The following is an 18,189-nucleotide window of genomic DNA, read 5'->3' as shown; positions in this document are numbered from 1 at the left end:
ATCATAGTCTTGATGGTGGTTACTTGGATCAGTTTATTTCTGATCTAGGTAAGGAAGTGCATTGGCTAATGCACACTGTGGAGTTAAGAACAAGTGGCAGCATTCTTGACATCATGGAAACAACCTTGCTTTAGGAATTGGAATCCTTGGTATAGCTGAAGGGTTAGTTTCTAACTGGTCCTTCTGAAGACTCATGCATCAGAGTGTCTGATGTCTTTGGAGAAGAAGTAGGGATTCATCAAGGTGTGAGCTTGGATGACTTAACTGCAAACCTGCAGGATGGAGGTTGTTTACTCAAACTTGGTTCCATAATTAAGTCTATGAGAGCGTTGAACTCTTGTTCTATGTAGGGAGGAAGTTCTTTCAAGTGGAAGAAGAAGGAGCTAAATTCAACAGCTAGATGTTAAAACACAATGTTGTGACATTTGGTTTAACATCAAAATCTTAGTTGGTGAAGTGGCACATCAACTTAAGATAGAAGGGTCTACAGAGTTGTAGACTGGGTACTTCAAAAAGATCGTTCTCATTGCAGTTCTTTGGAGTTACTGGATGGAGAAGATGTTACATGTTCATGTCTTAGAGAATCTAAGTTTTGTTTAACATGTAGCTTGAAGTTCAAGTCTCACTTGGAAGGTCAGAATATCTTTGGGAGAAGTCTGATAAATGTGGAGAGGTCAAAAAGTGGCATTTGACTTTTTCATATGAGGATTCATGAAGGAGGTAATCAACCAGTGGCATTTGGTCCATCTCAGAAGTGAGTTCGAAGAATCAAGATAATCAACATATGGCAGCTGATTATTCTTGAGGAAAGTCTGAGACAAATTACTTTTGAGCAGAAAAGTAGTAAGTTGAAGACAAAAGGAGGTGTTTTCTATTCATCTCTTGGAGCTTATGGTAGGAGTTTTGAGCTATCTATGGAAGATTATCTCTTGTAATGGGATGAGAATGTATATGTCCCAATTTGTGTCTGGTTTCTTTTGGATCAAGCGGGTGACTCAGTGATATCTGAAGATTATCAGATGGTGTTCTTTGTTATGTTGTGAAGGATGTCCTAACTAATGATAGAACATTTTGTGAAGTGGTTTTCTGTTCTGGTTAGAAGAGAGATTGACACAGAGTGTGTATGTGTTCAGCCAAGAGGGTTGGACAGAGGGTGTGCTCTTGAAGACATGAAGATGCGTCTTATGTTTTCCATTCATCAAGTGGTCTGGGTTCTCTTTGAATCAGGAAGTATGTGAAGGTCCAACTTTGGGGTGTTGGATATGTTCATGTGTGATCTCCAAGTTTCAAGAGGAGAGTTGGTTGTTCATGACAGGGGGAGTTCTGTCTTTGTGCTGCAAGTAATCATCAAGCTTGTGGTCTATGTGTTATCAGATAACACGGTATGGCACCTTGTTAGTTATTGAGATGATGTGGTGCGTGTCAAGGCTGAGTGAGCAGAAGAATGTCTGACCGGATGTCATGACATTGCCTTAGACAATATTGTTATTTCCTTCTGAAACTTATAGTCATAAAGAAATATGGATGTGGTGTGTCTCATTATGATATATTAGAATGAGCCTGTGTGTTTGTGTGTCTTACTAGTTGCATCCTTAACTAGTAATTCTGTTTTTGTTGCACAGATTTAGGGGGAGGAGAAGTACCCTTGTGCATGTGTGTATTACTAGTAACTATAAAGCTAGTAATTGTATTGCTTCAGCTGCTGTTTAAACTACTGTTATGTTGTTTAACTGCTGATAGTTTACCTTGTGAACAAAAAGGAAAGATATATGTTTTAGCCAAAATTTGCCAAAGGGGGAGCAATTTTGGTAAAACAAAGAGTGTTCACAAGATGTTATGTGTGATGTCTTAACATAAGATATCCTATGTACCTGCTGGAGTTCAAAAACATGTTCATGCAGTATTTGTTTCAGAATGTCATACACAAGGTCATGGCATCTGATATGATATGTACCTGCTGGAGTTCAAGAACATGTTCATGCAGAAGTGTTTCAAGAAGTCATACACAAAGTTATGGCATCTGATATGATTGTACCTGCTGGAAGTTATAAAAGGAATTATGGAATTATGCAGGAATTTTCCAGGATGTCAGACCCGATGTCATGACACCATGTATACAAAACATTAAGTGTGAATGTAAAATCAAGTGTGTGTTTCTGAAATTTGCTTGTAATTTTATTTTTGTTGGTCTGTACTATTAAATGTTGCTTTGGCAACATTTTTGACAAAAAGGGGGAGTAACAAATGTACCCCAGGATAACAGATTTCGTTGAAGGTCCTCTAAACAAGAGGTTATGGTGCTGTGTGCATTCTACTTGTGCTGCTGCTGTTTGAAGGTCCTCTAAACAAGAGGTTATGGTGTTGTGTGCATTCTACTTGTGTTGCTGCTGTTTGAAGTTTAACTTCTATGAGTGCTGAGTGTATTAGCTAATTTAATTCTCTGCTTGGATGTGTGTTTTCCGCTGCTGTGAACTCTGTTGTGATGCCAAGTTGTTTTAGCTAAAAATTTGCCAAAGGGGGAGTTTGTAGATGTTTTTGATTGGCTGCATTTTGTGTTAAAACACTTACTGTACTTAGATGTCTTGAATGATGTCATGACATGCTTAAGTAGTATGCTGCAGGATTAGCGAATACAGGATTTACTGAATGTCAAACTGAATGTTATGACATTCATCTCTGACAGCAGATACTGAATTATAGACTAATCAGTTTTTCTGTTATAGTTCAGTATTTATTTCAGGCTGATTTTCTGTTCTGTTATGACAGTCATTCATGACAGCATTCTCTGAATGTCAAACTGAATGTTATGACATTCATTCCTGACAGGCCAGTTAGTTTTTCTGTTATTTATCTCAGGCTGATTTTCAGGAAACTAACAGCAGGCTGATTTTCTGTTCTGTTATGATAGTCATTCAATACAGGACTTACTGAATGTCAAACTGGATGTTATGACATTCATCCCTGACAGCAGATACTGGACTATAGGCTAGTTGGTTTTTCTGTTATGGTTCAGTATTTATCTCAGGTTGTTTTTCAGGAGAATAACAGACCTAGCACACAACCTATTGTCTGGATGTCAAAATGAATGTTATGACATTCATTCCTGACAGCAGATACTGAACTATAGGCTAGTTGGTTTTTCTGTTATAGTTCAGTATTTATCTCAGGTTGTTTTTCAGGAGAATAACAGACCTAGCACATAGCCTATTGTCTGGATGTCAAACTGAATGTTATGACATTCATTCATGACAACAGATACTGACTTATAGGCCAATTAGTTTTTCTGGTATAGTTCAGTATTTATTACAGCTCGGTATTTCTTTCAGACTGGTTTTCAGGAGAATAATAGAGTTAGCATATGGCCTATGTTCTGGACGTCAAACTGAATGTTATGACATTCATTCCTGACAGCATATGCTAAAGTGTAGGATGCTTAGTTTTTATGTTTTAGTATTTTTCTCAGGCTGTTTTTTAGGAATCTAACAGCTGTGCTAAAATCCAGGAAACTAACAGAAGAGCTAAATTCAAGAGCCCTAACAAATAGCCTATTTGTTAGCACCCTAATATGTGGAAATTAGGTTAACTTGCTTAACCTTATTTTTAGGAAATACAAGTACAAGGCCCAAGTGCTGCAATATAAAAGGATGGCAATCCTGATTTCAGAACTTAGGGGTTTTTAGCGTGAAGCATTCATTGCTCCAGTACTCTTCACTGCTGTATTTTATGTGTGTCTTGTATTAGGTATATCGTGTAAGCCAAGCAATTATCACCTAGATGATTGCATTGGACTAGGGTGTTCATTGAGTTGTAAGTGTTGTGTCACTCTAAGCTTTTAAGCGTGAGTGCTGTGTATCTTGATTAAAGCTGTTAAGCACAATCAAGAGTTGTTTGAAGTGTAACTTCACAATTGACTTTAAACTTATTTAAAGGTTGTAATCACTGTGGTGATTGAGGGGGAGTGAGTAGGAACTCTGTTCTTAGTTTAGATTGAAATTGCATTGGGTAGGTATTAAGTGATAGGATTAAACAGGTGGTTTAAGGCCTGAATTAATACTGCTAATAGTGGATTTCCTCCCTGGCTTGGTAGCCCCCAGACGTAGGTGTGTGTGACACCGAACTGGGTAAACAATTCCTTGTGTTATTTACTGCACTTTAAATTTAAGTTCTGCATCATTCTTGTTTGCGCAGAATTGGATGTCATAACATCCAATGTTGATCTCTGCTGTGTCTTTGTACCAGATGGACAGAACTGGGTGTTCTTCCATTCTATGGTGATATAGTAGCAGATGTCGTGACATCTGTGAATGTGTGCATATCAGTACTGGGTTTTAATTTGTATAACTGTTTTGCTGTATTAGTAACAATGTTGGATCAGATGTCATTACTTGGAGTAGAACATCTGAACTCTGACTACACCAGAATTTCAATAATGCACATATAGACATAAACAATAAGATCTATTGTACACAAATACTAAGTGTCCTAGTTTTGACATCATTCAAAACATTTCTTACGAGGATAATGCACTCACAAGCCCGACTTGGTACAATAGAAGCGAGCGTCTCAGATCAAGTGGATTTTAGACCAGTACTTCAGACATAAAATTTGACAGAAGCAATGAGAATCGACAGGGACGTAACAAAAAATAAGATGGGACATGAGTGTGATGGTCATTATCAGTAAGAATCGCCCTAGAAAATTGCCTCAGTCTAGAGTAAATGGATCAAACCAAGGATTGACCTGGTTAAAGCTAATGAGCCCATAATTCTAGAAGTTATCATGAGAAGTGTTCCTTGGGTGGAACATATCAAGGAATAATCGAAGATAAGGTTTTTAAGATTTATGCTCGAAGCATAACTGAAATACCCTCACGAACACCCAAGACCCGAGATGATGCTAGGAATGGGAGACTTTTAAATACTTCAAAATGACTATTTTAAAGTTAAAAAAGGCAAGTGCACCCCCATTCTCGTGAACAAACATTCATAGAATGAGATAATACAGTAGTCAAAAGAGCCGCATATCCTCTTTTCCGCCTCCACTGGAAAATCCAACCATTCTAGAGAATCGCCGACCATAATTCCAACTGTATGTATAGTTACTTTAGTGCACAAAATTGACAAAGTGCCCGCTATTTTTGGGTTTATCCAGTTGTACTCCACCACGTCTGGCTGATCTCGAAGATCCAAGTGGGCTTTCACTTCAACGTCACTAGGATCACAATTATCGATCTTCAGGCAAACCTGGATATAAACTTTAGCATGTTCTCTCCTCTTTCGGTTGGCTTCTATCTACCCTCAGATAAGACACAAGGGGGCATAGGGACCTAAACATAATTAAACTCTTTGTCAATGTTTGATAAAAGGTTTTCTAATGAACTGGAGGAAGAAATTCGTTACTATAAGGAATTCCCAGATACCCTTTCTGAATCAGAATCATCAAAAAGAGATATGATTTATGATTCCAAGTGATTGTGACCAAGATGAGGGAGATGAGAATGAGGGGATATCCCCATTATAGAGGAAAACGAAGTTTCGGCCTTAGAATCGCTCACTAAGTTAATAATACTATCACTCATCCTGAGTAGAAAATGGGAAATGTTAAAGATAAAAGGTTGAGTTAAAATGTATCTGGTTATGTGAGTTTGGTGGAATAGGATAATAGGAAGAAAGGACAAAGCTTTGAGCAAAATAGTGAAGATTTCTTCTAATAATATTATCAGGGAAGAGGAAAAAAAGACGTTTATTTTAGAAAGTAACTTAAAGTTTGAATGACAATGGTTGTGAAAACTTCAAAATATTCAATTCACCATATTTGTAAGCAGCGCTAGTTGAAGGGACCAACCAGGAAAAGAAGTCGCAAGATCAACGATTAGATTTTCCCTCGTGGATACACGCCAACTCGAGTGCAATGTAAACTGAGTCATGCCCTAACTTGTCACGTCACCACACGTGTCGAAGAGGGCTACTAAACGTTTCAATAATGTGACTGTATTTAATACACTTCTTCCCTACTTCTTTTTCAATTGATTCCAGGCGTTTCAATTCCATTTCATATCGGACAACGTCCAAGAGGCCGACTGACATCACTTAAGGTTTCCCCCGACTCCTTTAGTGCCTGGCAAAGTCTTGGGCAACAATTTTGACCCGACCAAAGGCTAAACTCATGTCAAATTCACTCCATTTAATCCAAGGTATAAAATCAATTCAGACGCAAAAAATAATGTACATTCCGATCTCTATTTTTCATTACACTCATCTTAAATCTTGAATTGTCATGGGCGTTAGAGTATTAATCATATAGATTCATCCTACACCGCCGTAAAAGAGATCAACACTACCGTTCAAGATCGTCAGTTATCTAACTGCATTCATTCATTTCTAGTTCCAGAAAAGAACAAATATCTTAGGAAAGATTTTAAGGCTAAATAAAGTATTCAATGTTTAAAAAAAACACATGTAGACGGTATTAATACAACAAAATTCTATACTTCCAATAAATTACCAAAATATAATACAGAAAATCCTATTCCATAGCATGCCTATAAAATCTTGTCCTTTATTTAGATAACAACAACCCTTCTCTAGAGATGAGAGCAAGCATTGGTTAGAGATTCGTGTAATTAACATTTAGTAATACATCATCACATTATCAAATTGCATTTTGTCTTCACTATAGAAATGAACAGCATCATTCCCACAACATGTTTGTTCCTTCTCCTTCTTCCATTAGCCTTATGCACCAAAAACAAACAGGTTTTCATTTTTCAACTACTACTTCACTTAATCTCTTTTTTTATCCTTTCATCTGATTTTTTTTTTACAGATTTACCTTGTTGAATTTGGAGAAAACACTAATGAAGATACAACACTGCATGAAATAGAGAATACACATCGCTCTTATTTGCTTTTGGTCAAAGAAACTGAGGAAGATGCTAAAACTTCATTTCTTTATAGCTACAAACACACTTTCAATGGCTTTGCAGCATTACTTACACCAGATGAAGCCAATAACCTCTCAGGTAATTAATAAAGTTAAATTTGATAATTAATTTCTCAAACTTTTTCAACTTTTTGAAACAATGGAAATTATTAATTCACATGAAACAACAGGAATGGAAGGAGTGGTGTCTGTGAGAAAAAGTGAGACAAAGATGTACTCATTGCATACCACAAGGTCATGGAAGTTTGTCGGGTTAGATAAGTCATTTGATCCCTATGAAGAAAAATCCAATGAAACAAATGGAGAATTATTGGCCAAAGGAAAATATGGACAAGATATTATAGTAGGAATGATTGATAATGGTAAGTTATTACATTATTTTTATTCAACTTTATAAATAATGCTGTATTAGAAATTTGCATGAAAACAAGTCATGTGTGTTTTTTCCTTCCATCTGTCTATAGGTGTATGGCCAGACTCAAAGAGCTTCAGTGATGAAGGGATGGGTCCTGTTCCACAAAAATGGAAAGGAGTGTGCCAAAATGGAACTGATTTTAATTCATCTAATTGCAATAGGTCAGCCATATTTTTCTTTATATTTATTTCTATGATAAAAATTAATTTTAAATAAATTGAGTTAGATTAAATGTAAATTGAAGATAAAATAAATTACTTTTGATTCTTCAGAGAAAAATTAATATTGAATAATTAAACTGATTTTTTAAAACAAATTTTATTTAAAATTGGGTAAATGTAAAATGACTTATATTTTAGTACATTTAAAAAAGTTGGTCTAATTACCCAATCGATCTCACAATTACGTTGATTTCAATGATAAAACTAACTGATTTACTGAAATATCCTTCTTAATAATAGATATTTGAGTAGTTAATAGAAATAAATCTAATAAATAAGAAATCTTAACTAATGTTCTAGAGACACTCTTTAAGAGTTTAAAATTTTTTTTTTTTAAAAATACGTGTATTTAATACATCCAAAATTAAAATATTTGATTTTTCTAAAAAAATATTATGTCGGGGATTTATGATTTTTATAAATATTGTATTGATATTCTAAAGATACAAATAATCTAAAAGAAATAAAAATATAAAATATTACACTTAATTATTGTACTGTATGACGTAGGAAGTAATAAATTTTAATATTAAATAAATCTGTTAAAATCAATTTTATATTATAAAATCAAATCCAATTAATTATAGAAATAAAAAATCACTTTTATAAATAAATACTTCAGTCTCTAAGGTTTAGACATATAACAAAAATAATTTTATTTGAAAAAGAAGTTAAATATATCAAAATCAATTATATAATGAATAAAATAAATTTTTACTCATTTAAAAGTGGAGCCACTGTTTATCAGGAATTTGCTTTTTTGTGTCTACTTAATTAAGGTTGGTTTTTTTTTCTAATAAAAAACCTAAAGTTGTTCCATTTTATTTCTGAAACAAGTTTCAATTCATATCTTTCTTTTATTCTTTTTTACTTATTAAAAATTATGTCTAAAACGAAAACAAGATAATTGTCTTTTGAAATGAAAGTTATTTCATTGAACTTTGGAACCTTTGAATAGGTTCCTTTCTTAGGTATTAACCAAAATAATTAGTAGTTTATTTTTCTAATTACTATTATAAGGAACATTATTGGCTTGAACATTACGAAAGCAAAGGTTCCTTCACTATCTGTTGCATAAATTATGAACATGTCATATTCATGGTATATAAATATTCATATACTTAGGAAAATGTGTAAACAACAACATCAATTATATCCTTACATGGTAAAAAGGCCTTATAGTATAAAGGAAAAATAGGTAGATATTCTTAAAAGGTGCTAACAATTATATTTTTTAATCAATAAAGTAAAATAAATGTTAAGAACAAGTTAGACAAAAGTTCATAAGAATCAATTGCTTCTTAGAATATTAGAATTTGGGTTAAACCCTCCCTTTACCATTTCATATTAATCCGAGAGCACTAGAGATAAATGTGTTTTCTATTTTGAAGTACATTTCTAGAGTTTATTCATTTAAATAACTTTTGTCCTTTTGAATTGATTGTTTTTGGCTTCTTTTATTCTCTCATCTCGTGAGTCCCTACCCTATATTCTCCTTTTGCTATTCAAGACACAAGACTATGTCTATTCCATTTTTTAACTTGTTTCTTTTAGGTTCTGTCACTTCCTTTTCTCTCAGCTTTTGTGATACTCCATGTCTTATATAGTCTCTATAGATATGATTGAATTGAAGGAAAAGATAATGGTATGGTCCAATTATTGAAGAAATGTACTGAAAACGGTCAACGAATGATAAAATATCCAAAACATGTGCACGAGAAAGAGAGAGAAAGTTGTAAGATAAAACATTTTTTTGTCAGTGTAAATTTGGATTTTAGACTGATGCAAATTATGTTCTTGTCTGACAAGTCATGCCATGCTTCCTCGTGATGTTATTAGCTGTGTCTTGCGTTGTGTTTTGTATCAATTAATCAATTGAATCATTAAGTGAACAATCAACAATAATTTGTCATCAAGAAAAATTTATGTAAGTAGTAATTTTTTTATGTTGGTGCAGAAAGATAATTGGAGCAAGGTACTACTTGCAAGGTTATGAAAGTATCTATGGTCCTCTAAACGAAACAGATGATTACAAATCAGCTCGCGACAAGGACGGTCACGGAACACATACGTCTTCGATAGTAGCAGGGCGAGCAGTTCCAAATGCGTCAGCACTTGGAGGCTTCGCCCGTGGCACAGCCATTGGCGGAGCCCCATTAGCTCGCCTTGCAATATACAAAGCGTGTTGGGCGATAAAAGGAAAACCGAAAAACGAAGGAAACGTTTGCACGAACATTGATATGCTTAAAGCTATAGACGACGCAATCGAGGATGGTGTTGATGTTATAAGTATATCGATCGGGTTTCCTGAGCCACTTAAATATGATGATGATGTTATTGCCAAGAGTTCTTTGCAAGCGGTTAGGAAAAACATTGTTGTTGTTTGTAGTGCTGGAAATGCTGGTCCTGTTCCTCATAGTTTGTCGAATCCTGCTCCTTGGATTATTACTGTTGGTGCTAGTACTGTTGATCGTTCCTTTGTTGCTCCAATTAAGCTTAGCAATGGCACAATTGTTGAGGTAAATTTCAACTCCATTTAAAAAATTGATTGAGAAGTGTCTGAAACATGTTAATCTTCAATGACATGTGCGACCTGCATGTAACTGCATTAGAAATCGCATCAGACAATTTTATCAGACAATTTTATAATTTTATAATATAGTGACACGATGTATGTCACAACAATCGCAACCATTATGGTTGGTGCGTGTTGTAAATTTCTTGAAACCGAGTTCGATTTAAATTTAAAAAGTCTTGTTTGAACTTGAATTAACTTTTATCTTTGTTAATTAATTACAGGGTAGTTCCATTACTCCACTCCACAAAGAAAATATCTTTCGTCCATTAGTTCTAGCTAGTGAAGTTGAATATGGAGGCATAACAAGTCCAAATTCTTCGGGGTACATTTTCCTATTACTAATTTTACCTCTTATATGTCTGAATAGTAGTTCAGCTGGCAAAAACCGATATTTCTAAGTTAGCGGTCAACATCAGAGTTTGAACTCTGACTCAAATGATTACCTCTAAATTCAATTATTGATGCAGGTATTGTCTAGACAATACTCTTGATCCGATCAAAGTAAAAGGGAAGATAGTTTTGTGTATGAGAGGGATAGGTGGAAGATTGAAAAAAGGGTTGGAAGTTGAAAGAGCCGGTGGTTTTGGTTTCATACTTGGGAACAATAGAGCTTATGCAAATGATTTAGCTTCTGATCTTCATTTCATTCCAGCCACTGAAGTCACCTATGAGAATACCTTAAAACTTGTTCAATATATTAATTCTACCCTTAATCCAATGGCACAGCTTTTGCCTGGAACAACTGTGTTAGATACAAAACCAGCACCCTCTATGGCCTTGTTCTCTAGTAGAGGTCCCAATATAATTGACCCTAATATTCTAAAGGTAAATAATTCCATTACCATATTTTATGACCAATGTCAACGTGTTTGTGTGTCTGTGTCGTGTTTGCGTCTGTGTGCTAGTACTTTATATAACCATTGAGTTAAATTGTGGAAATTTTCAGCCTGACATAACAGCACCGGGAGTAGACATATTGGCAGCATGGACAGGTGAAGATGGACCTACAAGAATGACTGATAATGATAAACGAGTTGTTGAGTACAATATCTTCTCAGGAACATCAATGTCTTGTCCTCATGTTTCTGCAGCATCTGTTCTTCTCAAAGCCATGCACCCTACTTGGAGTCCAGCTGCTATTAGGTCAGCCCTAATGACTTCAGGTAATTTCAATATCAATATATGCCGATTTTGCTCAATGATATGTCAATTTCAGTGTTGTGTCAGTACTTCATAGATTTCAATGCCAATTTTTACAAATTTAAAATATCAAATTCTAAATTTATACGCGTTCCTTTTTATTATTCTTGCAGCAAAAACAACAGACAATACAGGAAACACAATAACAGATGAAACAGGAAACCCTACAACACCATTTGCAATGGGTTCTGGTCACTTCAACCCTAAAAAAGCATCAAATCCAGGGCTCATTTATGATGCATCCTTCACTGATTATCTTCTTTACCTTTGTAATCTCAAATTAACACAAAACATAAGCATTACATATACCTGTCCAAATGCATTACCTCAACCATTTGATCTCAACTATCCATCAATTCAAATTCATAAACTCAATTACACCAAGACTATAAGAAGGACAGTGACCAATGTTGGTGGAAGCAAAAGTGTTTACAAGTTTATTTCTAAGCCACCAAAGGAATTTACCATAAAAGCCACTCCTAGTGTTTTGAGATTTACACATGTTGGACAGGAAATGACTTTTGTCATCACAGTGACTGAAAATAGAGATGAGTTACTAAGTGAAAGTGATTCTGAGAAGTACTTTTTTGGATGGTATAGTTGGAGTGACAAATATCATGTTGTGAATAGTCCAGTGGCAGTGTCTTTTCAATAAGAAAACATTGTAGTATTCTTGTACTCATTATGGTTATTATTCTGAGAAGTTATTGGAGAATTATTTGAGAGGAATGAGAGATAGGATCACAAATAAATAGATAGGAAAAAGATTATAGGATTATTAGAGCATTTATATTATGCATTGTTTGAGCCCAATTTTTTCTTGTTTAATGATGAAGTGTGATAGTATTGTTACTTTTTTATGCTTTGGATAATGGAGGGTGTTTAGATTATTTTCTTTAAGTTTGTACTATTATGATTTATAAGCTATTTTCTATTTATGAAAAATTCATCCTTATTTTCTCTTTGATTCCAAAGTGATTGGGTCTAACAAAAGCGGTTAGACTCATTAAGATTCAAACTATGGTTGAAACAAATAGTACACCTGGTGTTTAATAAGTTTCGATAAAAATTGATGAAATTTATAGAAGAAAAGAAATTGTGTTACAAACACTTTTTTGAATAATGGCTTGATTAAGTTATAAATTTGATTATATAATGTTAGATTGCATGGATTTGAATAAGCTAGTTCATTGGTTAGGCGAGACAATTTTTTTTTTCAAAATCTAAGACAGATAGGCAACAATATATCATTATTAGTATAATCAAGACTATATAACGGGTAAACAAGAAACAAGTTGCGTCATTATCTCTTTTTGAAAGACAACTAATTTTTTTTAAAATTATATTCGTTGTCTTATGTGACACAATATTATTTATACATGAATGTTTGCATTCTCTGTAAAAGATTTACTACTTATGGTGCTAGAAAACTAAAAATATCAAATACAAATAGTATGAAAGTATGTTGATTGTCATAACACGTTTTCTCATGTTTGACCACTTGAAGCCGTTTTGAGAGTTGTTCCTCCCACAATAAAATCTCCGGTCTTCAGTCCTACCATTGGGGAAATCTCTGTCAACTCTACACATGCATGTTTCCATCTTACCCACTCATACACCAGAATATTTGTTCACCTAAGAATCAATCTCCCCTCCTATGGATCAGTTAGGAAATTCATAGGCGCCTTTTTGTTCACGGATACTCATGCATGCCTAAATATATCAAATAGGACATCCCTAACTGTAGTTACTATTGGATTGACGATATTTTAGCAAAACAACAATTTTGAAAAGTGTCAAAGTGTTCAAGATATGTCTAACTTGCTAAAGTTGTATGAAGCTGAAAAAAGGACAAATGTTGGGCGTGATCCTCCATCATATTGGTACGACATTTGGTCTCATTGACCAATAGGTGACAAAATATTGCATTTTGAAGTCTGTTATGTAGAAAATTTGTTAAAGATTTTATTGTTATTGATTTGACAATAATTAGATGATTTGTTTGATAATTGGATAAAAATTAATTCGAATTTAAATGAAGATTTAAATTTAAATTTAAATTAAAACAAAGGCTTAATTGCAACTTTGGTCCTCCAATTTTACTTTTTTTTTTATCTTCCTATTTTAAAAATCACGGTTTTGGTTCCTTTTTTATATTTTGTGTCGGATTTTTGTCCCCAAAAAGGAACCAATATCCAACACAACTTAAAAATAAGACCAAAATCGTGATTTTTAAAATGGGGGACAAAAACCCAAAAAAGACAAAATAGGGGGACCATAATTGCAATTAAGCCTAAAACAAATCATATTTTGTTGGAGATATTCAAGGAACAAATCAAATATCATACAGATTCTGCATTAATTCTAAACGAAAATCAATCTCAAATCAATGAAGAAAAACCCAGAGTTACTTTGTTATATAAGGAGCTCAAACCTACATTAAAAAGCAAGCATTTCCACTAAAGATATTAGAGTGCTAGGGTTTACAAGATTCCTTGTTATTTTTATGTACACCTTTATGTTTCAGTAACTTGACATGGAAGGTTTGTATAGTTGAGTTGTAACTTCATTATTATTATGTACACCTCTATGTTTCAGTAACTTGACATAAAAGGCTTGTCTAGTTGAGTTGTAATATTCAACATTTTTTCATCTTGTTAAGATTGATGTTGATCACTAGGTTCTAGTGGTTGTTTTCTCATGTCACTTATTTTGTGGCAGAGAAGAAAGTGAGTGGGTTCTCATGTTTAGAGGGAGACTCTAAATAGAAAATCATTAGGTAATGTTAGGAGAGGCATTGAAATACGTAAGGTTTGTTGTTGCTTGTAAGTCTAATTTTACTAAACTACTAATAAGTGATTTTTCTTTCTTGGGTTGTGGACTTAGCCCCTAGACATAAATATAGTTTCACTAAACTGAGTAAATAATTCATTATGTTGTTTATTGTTTTTATACTCTAGTAATTGTTATTGTAGTGGTTCTAGTTTATCTTTTCCAACCTATTGTCAGAGTATCATGTTCGATATCTATCCCCTAAGGAATATAAATTCAATTGGCATTAGAGCAGACACCCTAGTTTGTTAGGTGAGCTCCATGAAAGATAAATTTTATTCAAATGGAGAACTGAAAGATGGAGGATCAGTCAACAAACCACCTGTTTTGGATTACGTAAATTATGATTACTGGAAGTCATGATGGTTTCTTTTCTAAAATCCTTGGGAAGTAAAGCATGGAAACTCATGTTAAAAGGATGGAAACATCCAATAATCATTATTGAAGATGGCAACACCAGTCTAAAATCAGAAGTAGATTGAACCGATATTGAAGATGATGAAGCCCTTGGGAACTCCAAAGCATTTAATATGATTTTCAATGGTGTAGACAAGAACATGTTCAGGCTGATCAACACATGTTTAGAAGCTAAAGAAGCACTGAAGATTCTAAAAACTGCACATGAAGGCACATCCAAGGTTCATATATCAAGGTTGTAGCTTCTAACAATAAAATTTGAGAACCTAAGGATGCATACAGATGAAATTGTGAGTGAGTTTCACATCAGACTGCGTGACATTGCCAACACATCCTTTTCCTTAGGTGAAAAGATGTTTGAAGAAAAGCATGCCAAAAAGATTCTCAAATCATTACCTAAGAAGTTTAATATGAAAGTGATTGCTACTGAAGAAGCTCAAAATTTGAGCAACATCAAGGTTGATGAACTCATTAGTTCCTTATAAACCTTTGAGATGCCCATCAGTGAAAGGTCAGAAAAGAAGAACAAAGGTATAACCTTTGTATCCAACACTGAGGAAGTTGGAAGTCAAGGTGACAAAGAAGAAAGTTTGGCAGTTGATTATCTGCGTTAGTAGTATTCATTGATATTCTGATATCAACTAATAACTTATTTTATGTGCATGACTTAGTATGTGAATAATTGCATATTGATATATGTTAGTTAGTAGGATTGTATGCTAACGATAATGTGATACTAGATTCATGCATGACAAAGTTTGTGAATGATTGCATGATTCTCTGTTTGGTTTAGAGAAATATAATGGATTGTATCTAAACATCTGAACGTTGATGCTTCTGACTTCTGCTGCTGCTGGTTCTTAACTCTGGTACATGGAATTTGTTGCTGCTTAAATGCTCTAAAGATCCAGTACATCTACTGATTATCACGTGTTCTCATGGAAGAACTGCTTTGTATCTTGAAGAGTTGCTTTGCCACAATTTTCCAAAGGGGGATAATGTAGTTCCTATTGGATTGGATGCATTTTAGAAAAACAACAACTTGGAGAAGTGTCCAAGTGTTCAAGATTGGTCTAGCTTGTTAAAGCTGTATGAAGCTGAAAAAGAGACACATGTTGGGCGTGATGCTCCAGCATGTTGGTACGATATATGGGCCTTGTGAAATAGTCTCCATAATATTGTGTTTTAAAGTGTATTTTGCAGAAGATTTGTTAAAGATTTTATTGTTATTGATTTAACAATATAATTAGGTGATTTGTTTGACAAAGGGATGAAAATTAATTCGGATTTAATTGAAGATTTAAATTTGAATTTAAATTAAAAGAAATCATATCTTTTTTGAGATATTCAAGGAACAAATCAAAGATTCAAGGAACAAATCAAATATTCAACATATTCTGCATTAATTTTGGACAAAAAATCAATCTTAAATCCTTGAAGAAAATCCCGAATTTATTTTTTGAGATTTATCTTAGAGTGTTATGGTTTACAAGAGTCCTTGTTATTTTTATGTACACCTCTATGTTTCAGTAAACTAGCATAGAGGGTTTGTTTAGTTGAGTTGTAAATTCAACATTGTTATGTACACCTCTATATTTTAGTAACTTGACATAGAAAGTTTGTCTAGTTGAGTTGTAATACTTCTTTATTCTTGTTAAGATTGAAGTTTATCACTAGGTTCTAGTGGTTGTTTACCCATACCACTGGTTTTGTGGCAGAGAAGAAAGTGAGTAGGTTCTCATGTTTAGAGGGAGGCTCTAAATAGAAAGTCATCGAGTAGTGTTAGGAAGAGGAATTCAATAACATAAGGTTTGTTGTTGCTTGTAAGTCTAATTGTACTAAACTACTAATAAGTAATTTTTCTTTCTTAGGTTATGGACTCAGTCCCGCAGACGTAGGTATAGTTTCATCGAACTGGGTAAACAATTAATTTTGCTGTTTATGACTTTTCTACTCCATCATCTAGTAATTGTTTATTGTAGTAGTTCTGGTTTATCTTGTCAAACTTGTTGTTAGAGCATCATATTCGAAAACTGTCCCCTGAGAAAAAAAATCTCACTTACAAAGTCATGCCGGTATTTGAACCCTAGAAGCTTATTGCAATGAATAACATGCTCCCCAAATGTATACAAGCGCACCTTCCAAAAAATAGGGCAAACCTCATCAATAGGAAATAATGGAATCATAAGACATTATTTAAGGATGGTATGGTACTCTATTGGGGACATATGTTGACCTAGACCGTCTATAGGGATATCAAGGAGAAAATATTGAGCATGTGGTGCTTATGAACAACCAAAAATTGCTTTCTGTCTTTTGGTCATGTTAAACTTTACATCCAACTCCTAAAAACTTTTACTAAAAAGAGCACACGCCAAAATTTGTTGTGCTTTAGGAGGGACAATGTCCTTTCTAGTAAAACCGCTAAGGTCAAAATCTGGAATCAAAACACTAAGACCATCCAAAGCTTTTTCGAAATCAAGGTTCATACCATATATCACATTATCTCTTAACATATTATTTTGTAACACCCAAGTTTGGGCCTAGAAGCCACAAACGCGTATGAGGCAACCTCTATTTCCGAGTACAAACCTAATCCACCAAATCTAATACGTAAAGAAGCCATCCTCAATTGAAGTTTTCCGAAGAAAGAACTTCCGCCAAACATGATGTCTTCAACCGTCTTTCGCAACTCTTTATCAAACTAAATAGATTTTTTTCCATATGATTAGGTTGACACGTTCTAAGGACAAAAAGGAGTTTGGCGATACCCATACAAGAGTGAAGTAAAAGGAACTCACTTTAAGGATCCCTTAGTCGTGGCTGAAGATTTATGAGCTCAATAACCCTGGTCGCTCTCTTCATGGACAACCCTTCGATAAAGCTTTCATCTCGATTAACAGCCCCACCAAGCAACTTCATCCATAATATTAGTCTCCCAATGACGAAGGAAATAACTCCCCACGAAGTTTACTAATATCACACGAAGGCCAAAAGATCCCAGGTTTATAAATATTCAATTTGAGATTTAATCCTGGACCGGTCTTCCGAATGATTTCAAGGGCTTTAGGAACCTCCTCTTAATCCCCTTTGATGGTCTCATCATCAAGGTACCAAGCATGAAGAAGAAGCTTACATTTGGCACTAATCTGATGAATAAGTGAGTGTAACACAAGGGTAAATAGGAGCATCCCTAACATGTCACCTTGTTTCACTCTAGTGGGTGACATAAAATTCCCATCCCCAAGGTATAATCTTCCTGCCTAACCATAGAGAAACTCAACCACAAGGAAATAGATGGGCTTCTCACTCTTGTAGCGGTGTATTCGTCACTTTATGATTTATTGACTAAATCAAAAGCAAAGCATACAAAGATAGAGTCGCCACCACACTTTTATTTATCAAAGGAATGGCTAAAAAGCGAACAAAAGCCTAAGAAGTTTTACACATAGAAAACTAATGAAAGGTCAGAGATCTGGGTAAGGGGGTAATTATGTTGTGGGAAGGTGTTAGGCACCCACAACATCCTAGGTACTCCTAGGGAACCTCTTTTCACAACTTGTTGTATCATTATTGTTTATGAA

General features: G+C 34.3%; 1 protein-coding gene across 1 annotated transcript; it reads left to right on the top strand.

Annotated features, from left to right (window-relative positions):
• The first annotated feature begins 6,555 nt into the window (after positions 1-6,555).
• On the top strand, positions 6,556-12,256 carry LOC127080134 (subtilisin-like protease SBT5.6). Its single transcript, XM_051020466.1, has 9 exons — positions 6,556-6,755; positions 6,826-7,021; positions 7,113-7,304; positions 7,407-7,518; positions 9,536-10,097; positions 10,378-10,478; positions 10,624-10,981; positions 11,103-11,319; positions 11,470-12,256. The coding sequence occupies exons 1-9, from the start codon at positions 6,681-6,683 to the stop codon at positions 12,009-12,011; spliced, it is 2,355 nt and encodes a 784-aa protein (XP_050876423.1). The 5' UTR covers positions 6,556-6,680; the 3' UTR covers positions 12,012-12,256.
• Positions 12,257-18,189: the final 5,933 nt, after the last annotated feature.

The sequence above is a fragment of the Lathyrus oleraceus genome, chromosome 1, assembly GCF_024323335.1.
Source record: "Lathyrus oleraceus cultivar Zhongwan6 chromosome 1, CAAS_Psat_ZW6_1.0, whole genome shotgun sequence".
NCBI lineage: Eukaryota > Viridiplantae > Streptophyta > Magnoliopsida > Fabales > Fabaceae > Lathyrus > Lathyrus oleraceus.
The sequence above is the reverse complement of the archived record's forward strand: the minus strand, read 5'-3'. Positions and strand labels throughout refer to the sequence as shown.

What these genes read in the sequence shown, in the direction of transcription:
- LOC127080134 (XM_051020466.1), top strand. Translation starts at nt 6,681, where the DNA reads ATGAACAGCATCATTCCCACAACATGTTTGTTCCTTCTCCTTCTTCCA. An exon ending in AATTCATCTAATTGCAATAG is followed by an intron (nt 7,519 to 9,535) that starts GTCAGCCATATT and finishes ATGTTGGTGCAG; the next exon opens with AAAGATAATTGGAGCAAGGT. An exon ending in GCAATGGCACAATTGTTGAG is followed by an intron (nt 10,098 to 10,377) that starts GTAAATTTCAAC and finishes AATTAATTACAG; the next exon opens with GGTAGTTCCATTACTCCACT.